This window comes from Neolamprologus multifasciatus, chromosome 8 (assembly GCF_963576455.1).
Source record: "Neolamprologus multifasciatus chromosome 8, fNeoMul1.2, whole genome shotgun sequence".
NCBI classification, from domain to species: Eukaryota; Metazoa; Chordata; class Actinopteri; order Cichliformes; family Cichlidae; genus Neolamprologus; species Neolamprologus multifasciatus.
In genome coordinates, this window is record NC_140446.1 from 16,072,186 (window position 1) to 16,086,166 (window position 13,981).

General features: G+C 42.7%; 2 protein-coding genes across 3 annotated transcripts in view; one reads left to right on the top strand and one right to left on the bottom strand.

Moving 5' to 3' along the window:
• The first annotated feature begins 1,512 nt into the window (after positions 1–1,512).
• On the top strand, positions 1,513–13,364 carry atp2a1l (ATPase sarcoplasmic/endoplasmic reticulum Ca2+ transporting 1, like). 2 transcript variants are annotated; one of them, XM_085169889.1, is made up of 24 exons: positions 1,513–1,803; positions 2,757–2,774; positions 3,096–3,178; positions 4,331–4,435; positions 5,242–5,380; positions 6,222–6,302; positions 6,392–6,477; positions 6,575–6,872; positions 6,960–7,126; positions 7,221–7,309; positions 7,405–7,507; positions 7,602–7,733; positions 7,874–7,990; positions 8,624–8,842; positions 8,931–9,042; positions 9,202–9,425; positions 9,542–9,762; positions 9,855–10,057; positions 10,147–10,232; positions 10,315–10,448; positions 10,564–10,681; positions 10,792–10,909; positions 11,194–11,239; positions 12,703–13,364. In XM_085169889.1, exons 1-23 carry the CDS (start codon positions 1,686–1,688, stop codon positions 11,196–11,198), a joined length of 2,976 nt encoding a protein of 991 aa, XP_085026015.1. In that variant the 5' UTR covers positions 1,513–1,685; the 3' UTR covers positions 11,199–11,239; positions 12,703–13,364. The 2 variants fall into 2 exon arrangements, with proteins under 2 accessions (XP_085026015.1, XP_085026013.1); XM_085169887.1 differs by lacking the exon at positions 11,194–11,239.
• The window catches only part of sult1st6 (sulfotransferase family 1, cytosolic sulfotransferase 6), a 33,723-nt gene continuing 32,739 nt past the window's right edge, over positions 12,998–13,981 (bottom strand). The window contains exon 7 of the mRNA XM_085169896.1: positions 12,998–13,713. Within this exon, the coding sequence (XP_085026022.1) occupies positions 13,601–13,713 (113 nt within the window). The 3' untranslated portion in view covers positions 12,998–13,600. The remainder of the gene's footprint in view (positions 13,714–13,981) is intronic.

The following is a 13,981-nucleotide window of genomic DNA, read 5'->3' on the forward strand; positions in this document are numbered from 1 at the left end:
TGATTGGATTCTGTTTTATTTAAATGTAAATCAGCGAGGATGTTTTGTGTGTTTTGTAACTGAGGTAGCAAAATGCATGCACAAATACAGGAGTCAATTTGTGTCTTTGCATAGCGATAAAGAAATCATATGCACAACTCATGAACATCTTTTAAAATATCAAACAAAACAAAATCTTTTGGTTAGCAGTTCTGCAGTAGCTGTTAAACATGTTGAGCAATGATTACTGCTGCTCGCACTCCAGCACCTGCTATTTTATTGATTATGAATAGCAGCACAGATTCCTGTCCAGAGAGGACTCCACACCGCCCCGCGGCGTCTTTACTGCTGTTATAACAAACAGTAAATCAATAGATCCGTGCTCAACATCGTAACACTCAGATTTATGGAAAAGGTTTTCATTATATAAAGATGTAGTGACGTGCTGTTTTCAGAGGCAGGCAAACAAATAATAAAAGAAATATGTACACATCCTCAGTTAACCTGCAGATTTATGGCTTAAAAATGTATGAGCTGATCTCCCTCAACCATGAGGCGGGAAAAAAAGGAGCATATTAGCTGTAATAAACTTGATGCTCTGCTTCCACCACAAGAGGCCATTGTGACTCACTGAATAACAGTTGTGGTGGGCTCATCAGCCACACATCTACTTAAGCTGTGCCATATCAACCTGCTGCCAACCATTGCTCATAAAAAAAGAAAATAAAACTCGATCCTCCTGTATCTGCAGCCGGGGCTTCTCCTCTGTGGCGGGATAGTATGACACGCTGACTGTCCTCTTGGCATTCGGCGCCCATTCCTCTACTACACGCTCACTTTCTTCATTCCACTATCGTTCCCATGTCTTACTCAACCAGGTCGATCATCAGGCTTGGTGTCTGTGTTATTTCACATACTTGTTCACATGTTGGTGGCAGCAGATGATGCAGCTCTGGTGTACGGAGCTTGCCTGATGGAACTGTGAAGTGTAAATGTGCCGACTTGTCGGACTTTTATTCTGTTGGTAGAAATGCAAGATGATTCTTGTACTAAATTATTTGTCTACCATCTCCCTTCTTCAATGTCTCAGCCTGTGTGTCTCTGGCTCGTCCACCTTCCTCAGCAAAAAACAGTTGAGCCGTCACTCAATGTGCACCCCCCCCCCTCCCCTGCACCCCTCTGGATGATCTGCTGTCTCGCTCTCTCACCTTCTCCCTTCGTCTTATTCCACTGACCATGCATGTTCCAAAAACAGATCTCATTTTCATCCATGGTACAAATCGCCTCCACCCTCACCCCCACTCCCCCGCAAGCCCCTGCACCGTCTCTCTCTCTCTCTCTCTTGCACTGCCTCCTTTCCAGATCCAAGCCTTTTCCTGAGTTTCTGTCCAAGTCCACCATCTCACCTCCCCGTTGCTCCACCCCGAGCTCCACCCTCACACCCCTTACCATGAGCACACACGCTGGAATTTGGAGGCGTGTAATAACTGGGTCCCCACCAATCACAGGCCTTGTAGTCATATAAATCCCTGAACATGCATGCACTTATTCGCTCTTTCTGTCAGTCCAGCACTCCTGAATTGGAGGGTGCCACACGTCTAGGTGAGGGTGGTGGACCAAGGGTGAAATCAGCAGAGAACAACAAAGAAGTCAAAGAGCGCGGCTAGACACGGTTAGTCGGCCAATCCCTTGTCTATCCAGAGAAGATGGAGAACGCACACGCGAAGACCCCGGTAGAATGCCTGGCCTACTTCTCGGTGAACGAGAACACTGGTCTCTCTCCTGACCAGTTCAAGAAGAACCTGGACAAATACGGCTTCAATGGTGAGAGTTCGGGCATTGGGGATGGGTGGGAAGCCTACTGAAGGAAGAAAACCCCACGTACTAACTGTCAATGAAACATCTCAGTGTTTGCATTCAGAATATTCCACAAAGCACCACAGCTTTTGCTAAGATAAGTTCTGGAAGTCTTCCTTAGTCAACACCAGTGGAGTTTCTTGCCTTGCTTGTAGTTAGCAGGGCTGGGTTAAAGCTTTTTTAAAGTGCAGTCGCAGCAGCTGATAAAAATGCAGAGACATTGAGAAGCAGAGACTTTGAGGGCTTTGAAGAGCTATTTAAAGATAGCCAAAGAAGATGACTGGAGAGCGAGAGAGACAGGTGATGGCTCAGGAAGCTTCCTGGGTGATATATGGTGTGGGCAATAGCAAGAGGCATGGATAATTTTAGGCCGGATCAAATGGGGAGGTCCTCAGACGGCTTACGACTAAGTGATCGGGAATATGATTGCTAATCAATAACTACGAGGAAGGCAAATTCCATGGCAAGAGTTGCTTAATAATGTATTACAGTTATTTTAGCAGTCATATTCCTGCACTCACTGTGACGTTGCTTTACAACACTTAGTAAGCAGTCATTACATTTTTATTAATTGAATTTTTTTGTGAAAACAGTCGAGCACTTTCACAGAGGTTTTACAGGCTTTGACTGGAAATCAAAGTAGGCTGCGTCCTCCTGAAATAATTAAGCAACACAATGTGTTTTTAATTAAGCCACTGAGTTGTAGAGCTTAAGTTATTATTACTATTATAAGTGGGAAGCACGCAGAGGATTTTTGAAAAGGTGGATGTTTTTATAAACTAGAGGGCACATTTATTGTATAATTCCATCATAATGTTGCTGATAATGTTTAATAACGATCATGAGACACTTTAACTGACTGTCTTTTCACCCCGCTCTCTTTCTGTCTCCACCTCCTTCACTTTGGTGTCCAACTCCAGAGCTGCCCGCTGAGGAGGGTAAGTGTTCCTTCAACACATTTACTGCATGTTTAAATGTGAACAAGAGCTTCTAGACACCTGATATCACCCAGAGAGAATGACTGCCGTGACTTCACTGAAGTCACGCTCATCCTCAAAAGGTCTTCAGTCAAAACAAGCAGGCAGCATTTTGATTGTGTAATTTAATCACCACAAGATAATTGCATCCCACTTGCCACTGAAGATTGTTGGTCAATCACAAATCCATACCATAGTGTGCAAACTTGTACCACACAAATACACTCTAATGCACGCTTAATGAGGTGATTATTATCCACTGATTGTGTCCTTGTCCTGCAGGTAAGAGCATCTGGGAGCTGGTCATTGAGCAGTTTGAGGACTTGCTTGTCAGGATCCTGCTTCTGGCCGCCTGCATCTCCTTTGTAAGTAAACAAGCTATTCCTGTCATGTGCATTTTAAGCTTAAGTGACAGGAGGAGTATTTGTAGTAGATATAATAGCAGCAGCAACAAATGAAGCAAGGCACTAACACTTGTGGACAGGTTCCAAGTTTAATAGCACTACTAACAAGAATACACTCTTCAGGTTTAAGATAACATCCAGCTAATCATTTCACATGTTTAGATGTAATCTCTGGCCCCTCACACATTCTTAAGAGTCAACTTAAAAGGAGATTGCATTTAGTTTAGTCCATCACACAAACCAGTCCACTAAAGCAAGCATGCTGCAGTTACTTGCACTACTTTATGGCCACTTTGTCAAGACAGCTTCCCATCCCCTCCGCCCCTCTATGTATTTTTGAGGACGACAACTTGAGAAGAGGGAGACCAATTGCGAAGTCTACTAGGAGGTGTATTAATTGCTATGGCCAGTTTCACCCTTTCGGGCAGCTGTCATGATGGCCTTAGAAGGCGAATATTGAGGAGCCAGTGAGAGATGGGGGGCTTGAGGAAGTATAGGGGGGCAGAGGGGTAAGGGTTTATTTTAAGAAAGCACCAAGCTGAGGAGAGAAACTGAATCCTTCGGGAAAGGTCAGGCCTGAAGAAGGAACGAAGGGCCTCCTTAGAAAGACACTTTAAGTCAGAAGGAGTGAAGAGCTATTAGGACACTGAGATTAATCTGAAATCAAATTAAGATTTTTACACAGCTATTATCAAAATAAAAGCCTCAGTACAGGAAAAGAAAAGACCAAAATATGACTAAATGTAAATGATGAAAAGGTCTAAAAAATGTCTGTGTAGGTATATATTTAAAAATATTGTGCATTTCTTTTCTGTCTTTTTTTAAAATTGTTTACATGTTTTTTTTTAATCATGCAACTTATATAGATAAAAACACTGAATTCATACAAATATAAAAAGTCCCATAAGTACCTACCCCCCTTTATGGCAATCTCTACAACCACTAACACATTTGTACAAGCTTATTGACTTGTTAGAGGTTTTTAGTTCAGCTTAAAAGAAAAATAAATGAAAAGCATTTTGTTGTTAAGAGATATCGGCCCGCTGGTTCTCAGGAGCAGGATAGCCCACTGTCACTGTGGTCTCCACTGCACTAACCATGCTCTCACTACAGGTGCTGGCCTGGTTCGAGGAAGGTGAGGAGACCGTTACTGCCTTCGTGGAGCCCTTCGTCATCCTTCTTATCCTCATCGCTAACGCCGTTGTTGGCGTGTGGCAGGTCAGTAATGAGGCCCAGGTCGTTGAGCAATAAGCAGTATCCATTACACTGATGACAGAAAGTACACAGGTTCCAGTTACTGCCAGGGTTGGTTTCTCAATTCGCATTTTCAAACTCTTAAATCTGAAATGTACATCAGCGCTCACTCGATCTTATGTGCAAGTATGAAAACATTTATATAATATTATGACTTTTTAAAATATTTAACCCGTTATATCTGGTGTTGTTTTGATTGCAGACATTTAGTCATGCTCTTCTTCATACATGCCAATAAGTGTGTGGCACTGCTGTCAGGCATCACTCAGTGAGGGAACATTGCTGTCATCACGTTCATGCCAAGTGTTGAAATCAGCTGCTTCCCTTCTGTTTTCCGCATCTAAAGAACTGACATTAGCAACCTGCTAATCAAAGATCATCCCAGATCACATTTCCCTAAATGAGTTTATTTTCTTGCACTATTTTCCACACTGAATTAAAAAAAACATCTCTAAAAAGAAAACCCACCATAAAAATTCTCCTGAAACCTAATATGGACAGATAACAGATGTGACCTACTCATGTGACATCAGTAACGGGTGTAATTGCTGTGGGTAATAACTCAAAGCCTCTTAGAGGACATGCCCAGTGCCAGACCAAGGACAAAATTAGTATAGTTTACATTCAAACGAGGATGAACACACATGTGGACATCCGTGTGGTGTCTCTGTATCCTTTGATGCGAAGATTTTACTTTTATTTGTCTGCAGTTTTTAAGCAGATCCCGTTTTCTTCTCTTCTTAATGAGAGTTTGTGTCTGTTTACCGCAGGAGCGTAATGCTGAAAGCGCCATCGAGGCTCTCAAAGAGTACGAGCCCGAGATGGGCAAAGTTTACCGCTCTGACAGAAAGAGTGTGCAGAGGATCAAGGCCAGGGAAATCGTCCCTGGAGACATTGTGGAAGTGTCTGGTAAGAGATGTCAAGGTTCCACATGGGGAGTCTGTGTTAATTTTTTTTTTTTAAACAGTCTGTCGGGGGGCTCGGTATATATTTTCAACCGGGGAATACTCACAACCTGTTGTATCAAATACTCTTCGACGTCTAATTACAGTGAAGCTGTGAAGATGCTTCCACTGAGTTCCTTGCATTTCTATTCAGGGAGTGAAAGGCAGACACAAGTTCAGGATAGATGTGCCCGAGGAAGGCTGATGTCAGAGCCTTGTGTCTTTTTAAGGCAGTGTGAATGAGGCACGACAGCATAACGCCCCAGCGAAAACATGCTGACTGTAGGAAAACGAAATTATGAGTATAAATACCCCCACGAGCACCTGCCGCACTGCCTCTTCCCTCGCTGCCGTTGCCACTCCTGTTCATTTGTCAGTGCACACCTGTTGCCACTCTAGCTGGCTGCCCTGCCCCCCCTCACCATGTGTGCTTCACTCTGGTCAAAGCATGTGTCATTTAGAGTTCTGCACTATTATGAAATCTGTGGATTAAGTATAGAAATTTAGCAAGTTGTCTGAGCATTTGGTGCCTATTTTAGGAGCTATTCATAGTATTAGCGGTGGTAGTATTATATTTCACTTTGATTGAATTCAGTTTTAATAAATGAGTGACATGAATTGAACTATTTGGCACTATTGCAGTCATTTGGATGTTATGGAGGTGCCAACATAATTAAGTAGGAAACGTTTTTCACACACAGTCCCCATGGTTGTTTTTAACTTCTTTCTAATGTCAGTAAGAAAGTTATTTATGTGTTCTCTAACAGTTCACTAAATGTTAATGAGAACTTCTCTTCTTTGCACAGTTGGTGACAAAGTCCCCGCTGATATCAGGATTGTTTCTATTAAGTCCACCACCCTGCGTGTTGACCAGTCCATCCTTACTGGTAAGCTTCTTAAGAAAATCAGCCACTACATTCTTTTCTGTCCTTTCTCCGTTGGCAGTTTTGAGTTAATTCTCTGATTTCACTCTCAGGTGAGTCTGTCAGTGTGATCAAGCACACTGACCCTGTTCCTGACCTCAGAGCTGTCAACCAGGACAAGAAGAACATGCTTTTCTCTGTCAGTATATCCTGTTACTATGAATAATTATTTCTCTCACCTGTCCTTTCATTTCCTTAGCCTTACCTGGTTTCTCTTCCTCGCTTTTCCTCTGTAGGGTACCAACATTGCTGCCGGCAAGGCCATTGGTGTGGCTGTCGCCACTGGAGTCTCCACTGAGATTGGCAAGATCCGTGACCAGATGGCTGCCACCGAGCAGGAGAAGACTCCTTTGCAGGCCAAGCTGGACGAGTTTGGCGAGCAGCTGTCCAAGGTCATCTCCCTGATCTGCGTTGCTGTCTGGGCCATCAACATCGGCCACTTCAATGACCCCGTCCACGGAGGCTCATGGATCCGTGGTGCTGTCTACTACTTCAAGATCGCTGTTGCTCTGGCTGTCGCTGCCATCCCTGAGGGTGAGGACAGAAAAGACAGTGAAAGAACAACATGTTCCCACTCCACTGCTTGTTTGTCACACTCAGTTTTTCACTAATGTCCCTCAGGTCTGCCCGCTGTCATTACCACCTGTCTGGCCCTTGGTACTCGCCGTATGGCCAAGAAGAATGCCATTGTCAGAAGCCTGCCCTCTGTGGAGACCCTGGGCTGCACCTCCGTCATTTGCTCCGACAAAACTGGCACCCTCACCACCAACCAGATGTGTGTGACCAAGGTGGGTTTTTAACCAATGAAGAAAAGTGTACTTTAGACAGCTTTCATGAACTCTCCTTCATGTGCAAAAACTGTCTTTGTTTCCTCCCCTGCAGATGTTTATTGTCAAGACTGTTGATGGGGACCACGTTGACCTCGATGCCTTTGATATCTCTGGCTCCAAGTATACCCCAGAGGGCGAGGTGTAAGTTGGCTTTTATTGCCACGTATCGTCGTTCAGTGTAGCCAATCAAACTCAGAAAAACCAGCTCTAATTTGTTTGCAATTTCCTCCTATCAGTTCCCAGGGTGGTGCCAAGGTCAACTGCAGCTCACACGACGGTCTTGTTGAGCTGGCTACCATCTGCGCCCTGTGCAACGACTCCTCTCTGGACTACAACGAGGTAAAATCGGAAAGCCACAATTTTTATTTGCCACAATTCGACTTTACCACCTGCAGAGAAAGAAATTCTCTCCTTCATTTCTTGTTTTCTGTAGTCCAAGAAGATCTATGAGAAGGTCGGTGAGGCTACTGAGACCGCCCTGTGCTGCCTGGTTGAGAAGATGAACGTGTTCAACTCAAACGTGAAGAACCTGTCCAGAATTGAGAGAGCCAACGCATGCTGCTCAGTAAGTCAGCTCGTTTCATTTGTGGAGCAATGAAGGCGATATACGTTTGCCGTTCGCTGATGAAAACCATTGTAGTAAGCTGAAGTTACGTTTGAGAGTTTTTACTGCTTTATAGTAAAAACATATATATCGATCAATAGGTGATCAAGCAGCTCATGAAGAAGAACTTCACTCTGGAGTTCTCCCGTGACAGGAAGTCCATGTCTGTTTACTGCACTCCTGGTAAAGGTGAAGGTGGTCCCAAGATGTTTGTTAAGGTCAGTTCACTCTTACCTGTTGTCACAGTGTTTGGGATAAAAGATGTACTAGGGTTCTGAAAACTGCAGTCTTTCTAATGGCCAGCAGGGGGTGACTCATCTGATCCAGTTGTGTAAAGGTCTATGAGAAAGCACATCATCCATCACCATTAATCGCTTTTCTCATGACGTTCTGGTCTCAAACCTTTAGTTTCTGATCTTATTGTATGCAACATAGCAATCATCTAATTATCTTATGAGCATTCAGTGTCCCCCGGTTTGTTAGTAGATTCACTCCCTGCTTGCGATGTCTGTTTTTACAACAAAGCTAAGCTGGCCTGTCAACACGCAACATACAACTAAAGATGATAAATGTAATAAAATTCTGGATTTAAAGTCACTCATATCTTTCATAAGTCATTTTTGTTCTACTACAAGTTGCACTCTGTTAAAATGATTTAGTTGAAATGTAGTAGCTTAAAGCTGACATCTTCAGCTTTTTGGTGTAGAAGTTCCTAAAAAATTAATTCTGTTGGTATTTGCATTTTTCCTTTAAAAAAAATTTTTTTTGTAGCAGACGGAATAAATATTAAAGAACAGGCCGAAATTGTTTGTCTCTGTGCCACCTTTACAATCTTCCTGCTTCATACCTAGGGTGCTCCTGAGGGTGTGATTGACAGGTGCGCCTATGTGCGTGTCGGCACCACCCGTGTGCCTCTGACCAACGCCATCAAGGAGAAGATTTTGGCTGTCATCAGGGACTGGGGTACTGGCCGTGACACCCTGCGTTGCCTGGCCCTGGCCACTCGTGACACCCCACTGAAGCTGGAGGAGATGAACCTTGAGGACTCCACCAAGTTTGCCGATTATGAGGTTAGACATCCTGACTGAACTGAAACCTGGAGATACAGCCATGATAACATGTAAAAACTTGGATTGATTTGTTTCCTTCTCCCCTCAGATGGACCTGACCTTCGTTGGCTGTGTGGGTATGCTGGATCCCCCTCGTAAGGAGGTCACTGGCTCAATTGAGCTGTGCGGAGCTGCTGGAATCCGTGTCATTATGATCACTGGTTAGTGTCATGGAGAGCTTTTTTATTATACCATTCTTATCATCAGAAAATCTGATCTTTCTGTTCTGCTAATACACAATCATACAAAGTTTTTTTTATTCTCCGGAAACTGTCCTTTTTACAAGGTTTCCACTCATTTTATCCTTTTCCATGTGTCAGGTGACAACAAGGGAACTGCTATCGCTATCTGCCGTCGCATTGGCATCTTCGGCGAGGACGAGGATGTCTCTGGCAGGGCCTACACCGGACGTGAGTTTGATGATCTGCCTCTCCACGAGCAGTCCGAGGCTGTGCGCAGGGCTTGCTGCTTTGCCCGTGTGGAGCCGTCCCACAAGTCCAAGATCGTTGAGTTCCTCCAGGGTTATGATGACATCACTGCCATGGTAAGAGCCCAGCGGTGCAGGATGCACACTAAACCTGTTACCGACACAGAGGTTGTGTTGAAGTGTTGTCTGGTGGTTGGTTTGTCTAATGCATACTTCATCTCCTCCAACCGCAGACTGGTGATGGTGTGAACGATGCCCCTGCCCTGAAGAAGGCCGAGATCGGCATCGCCATGGGCTCTGGCACTGCCGTTGCCAAGTCTGCCTCTGAGATGGTCCTGGCTGACGACAACTTCTCTTCCATTGTGGCTGCTGTTGAGGAGGGCAGAGCTATCTACAACAACATGAAGCAGTTCATCCGCTACCTCATCTCCTCCAACGTTGGTGAGGTCGTCTGGTGAGTGACCTGTTTGACACACACTCTGTACAGCTACACATCTTTCTTTTTGTCTCTGGCTTAACTTCAGCTGTCCCATTACCCTCCTTCAGTATCTTCCTTACCGCTGCTCTGGGTCTGCCCGAAGCTCTGATCCCCGTCCAGCTGCTCTGGGTCAACTTGGTGACTGATGGTCTGCCCGCCACTGCTCTGGGCTTCAACCCACCTGATCTGGACATCATGGGCAAGCCCCCACGCTCCCCCAAGGAGCCTCTGATCTCTGGCTGGCTGTTCTTCAGATACATGGCCATTGGTGGTAAGTGGAACTGGGTGAGTTTGGATGGATTTTGATTGAAAGTAGGTACAACAGTTGTCTACACTGACACGATCCACCTACACTAACAGGATATGTCGGTGCTGCCACCGTTGCTGGCGCTGCCTGGTGGTTCATCTACGACCCCACTGGCCCCGGGGTCTCCTACTATCAGCTGGTGAGTGTTTTTCTCTGTTTCCTGTTGCTTCCCACTAAACACAGATGTAGACATTTACTGATCTTACTTCCTATCCGTGCAGTCACACTTCATGCAGTGCCACGATGAGAACGAGGACTTTGAAGGCCTGGAATGTGAAATCTTTGAGGCTGCTCCTCCCATGACCATGGCCCTGTCTGTACTGGTCACCATTGAGATGTGCAATGCTCTTAACAGGTACTTCTTTGAATGTGATAGAGGAGGATGTAGCTTGTAAAAAAAAAAAAAAGAGGTTTCTTCATGCAACAGATATATTCTGCTCTCACGTCTCTTCTTCTTCTTCCTCTTCAAGCTTGTCTGAGAATCAGTCTCTGGTGCGCATGCCCCCATGGAGCAACTTCTGGCTGCTCTCTGCCATGACCCTGTCCATGTCCCTGCACTTCATGATCATCTATGTTGACCCTCTCCCTGTGAGTCAGAAGTTCAGTTTGAAAATATCTTTTGTTTTAGAAGCTCTAGTTTATGTGGATTTCCTCCATGGGGTTCAGCTTCATCTGACTTCCATTCTTTTCCTCTCCAGATGATCTTCAAGTTGACCCATCTGTCAGTGGAGCAGTGGATGGTGGTCCTGAAACTTTCCTTCCCCGTCATTGCCATTGATGAGGTGCTGAAGTTCGTCGCCCGCAACTACGTTGAAGGTAAGCAGCACTTTTCTAAATCCACAAGAACAAAAATAAACAGAGATCTGTCCCAGTTCCTAAGATAACAGATAATAGTTTTACTTAATCATTCATGCATTACTACCATCATCATTTCAGAGTATTTATTAATATTTTAACTTAGTAAAATTAACCTAGCCTTTATCTAATTTCATTTTAATTCAATCAGGCTTGATTCTGTGTTTTTAATCTGCCTAATTTCACTTAATTTCACTTAACACATCATTAACTCACGTAACCCTTTTGTTTTTGTCCATTTCCAGTTTAAATTCAGCCAACCCATCACCATTAACCTGTAACTAAACCAAGGTATTCCAAGGCTCACACTGCAGTGTGTAGCTAGCACTGTGTAGAGACTGTTTGTCTGTTTGTGTATTTGTTGTTATTTCAATGTGTTCAAGCTGTTATCAGACTCACTGTGATCTCCGGGGTCTCCTCACTACTCATTCATTGAAAATCAAATTGAAAAACATTGGGTATCATCATGACTTCTGTATGAAGAGACCCCTGAGTGTGTTGATCTGTGTGAGGTTTCTGTTTATTGGTTTTTGTTTTTTTTCTTCATGAGATCACCGTGAGCGGGTGAGTAGATCACTTTGTAACTCACCAAGGTTACCTTTTATAATCATTATATAAACATTAAACAACAAAATAATCAAAAATAATAACAGCGACTTTTTCATAAAGTAAGCCCCACATTTAAAATGCTCTCCCTTGTAAATAAAGGCTTAAATTGTCTTAAACTTCTTAAACTAGCTTATATTTCTGAAAGAAAGTCATACTGTGAAACAGTTCTTTGTTCTCCTTATGAAGACAAATTGGGGATGTAGCTTTTTTATGTTTAAACCCTCAAACTCTGGAACCTACCTTCAAGTCTAACAATAATTTCAAGCAGTTCTTAAAATACACCTTTTTAATGAGACATTTAGCTAATGTTTCCTACGAGTGAGCTCAGCCACATTTAGTGGTCTGGTAAATATAGAGCATGTGCATTTTGTCTTTGTCAGTATCATGTTGGCCTCCTGCTTCTGTCGTGTCAAAGTTTGTTTGTTTTCATATTTCTCTGTTTATGTTTGACAGAATTTTGTGCAGAATTTAATTGTATGTATTGCTTACGGATAAAGTGCTTAAGAAATTTAAGAAAACACAACTATTTTACAAATCTGTAAAGTTTTTACATTTGGAGTTAAGTTAAGTGAGGGTAACAATCAAACACTGGAGCTAATTTTCTGTTCAGCAATGTAAAAAAATAACTGTGCTGGCAAAAAAGTAAGTAAAGTCCTCAATAAGTAACTGGCATTTGAAGTAATAATGTGCTTTATTATTTTGTAAAACAGTAAATTTATAAATACACGAATGACAAGAATATTTCTTTTTTAGCATCAAAAATATCATTTTGATTAAAGGGCTTGTGTTTTAGTAATTGCCAAAACTGTTAATTTAGGGCAGCTGACCACCCTTACCTTGGTGGTCTTATAAATTTTTAAGCACTGTGTATATATGTGTGTGTGTGTGTGTGTGTGTGTGCAGGTGTCTGTTTATATGTATGCATTTCTGATGCATTGCTTGTATTTTGTAGTTTTAATATGTTTTTATGCTTGTGAACACCTTTGATCCTCTACATGCCATATTGAGCTGTACACAAACTGAATTTTGTGAAGCCCTGTCACTTTAAGTTTGAGAGATGCTATCAAAGTGTCATTCTTCTTATCACACGAGAAATCACGTAGTTTTCCTTTGTTTACCAAATCACGTGTCTCTGGTCTCTGCAGCAGGTACAGAAGTTAAATAGAGATGTAGAAGAAGAGGATCTTCAGGGCTGAAGAGAAAGAAGCGGAGGAGAGAGAAAGATCACAGCCAAAGAGGGGAGCCATAGAGAAGAAAAAGACTGAAAAAAAACCTTGTGAAAAAAAACAAACAATAAAATTTGTTTAAAATCTGCAATAAAAATAGTCTCTGTATAAGGAAGGAGATTGAATTAAAATGAGGGGAAGTATCCTGATTAACCAGATAAAGCAGTAATATTTAAGATTTTATTCTAAGAAGTAAAGTATGTATTAAAGGTGATTATTTTTTTTGTTAACCTTGGATATTCTCAGCTGTTGTGTTTTTGCGTCCTCTGTCCATTTTCATATGACTGACTTTCCAGCTCATTACTTTGATTCTAGTCTTCGTTGCTCGTGTCTTGTGCAGCCTCCCTGCTTTAGCTGGGCTCTGTACAGTGTGGTGTAGGGTTGTTTAAATTGACTTCATATGGGCAGAAAAACCACTTGCTTTCAGCCGCCAGCGCTCTCTATAGGCACCATGCGGTCAGCGGACTCAGTTGGAGGTCTCGTGACATAAAATGGGCATGTCTACTCAGTCACAACACTTTTGGTCTTATATATTGTTTACTTGATAAGCTGCAATAAAGTGATGATTAAAAACTTGTGAATTTATTGTGGAGCATGTTTTTATTGGGAGTACATTTAGATGACCTCCTCTGGAAACGCCACGAGGATGAGTGATTACAGTGTTACAGTGAGTCAAACCATTTTAATTTTATAGCTACTATTTTGTTTTTTTTAGCCCATGACGGGGTTTTTTTTCCGCTTCTGCTGTTTAAGTGTGGCTCAGCGACGGTCATCAGTCTTTGGTTTGCACAGCGAATTCCAGAAACCCTCGAATCCATTAGATGAGGGTCCTGAACGGTATGTCGACGTCCTTCATCTGCTTTTCATAGTCTTCATCAAACAGCTTTGATTCCTCAGCTGTGAAATGGTTTTTCCAGTCACCCACTTCACCTGCATATGAAAAGGAAGACAATTCTGTTAAGTTTGAAAATTTATGCTAAAGCCTCTATCAATGTTTTTTTTTCTTTTTTTGCACTGATGAATAACTGACAGGTGCTTAAAAAATGTTTTCCAAAACCATCATATGTAATGCCCACACAGTGTCTCATTTACCGCTAATACATTTATTAAATTATAACATGTAACATACAACATGCGTGTAAACACTGTTTACATTTTGTATCACTGTGGATTTTAAATCAAAAACTACAAAGTGCAG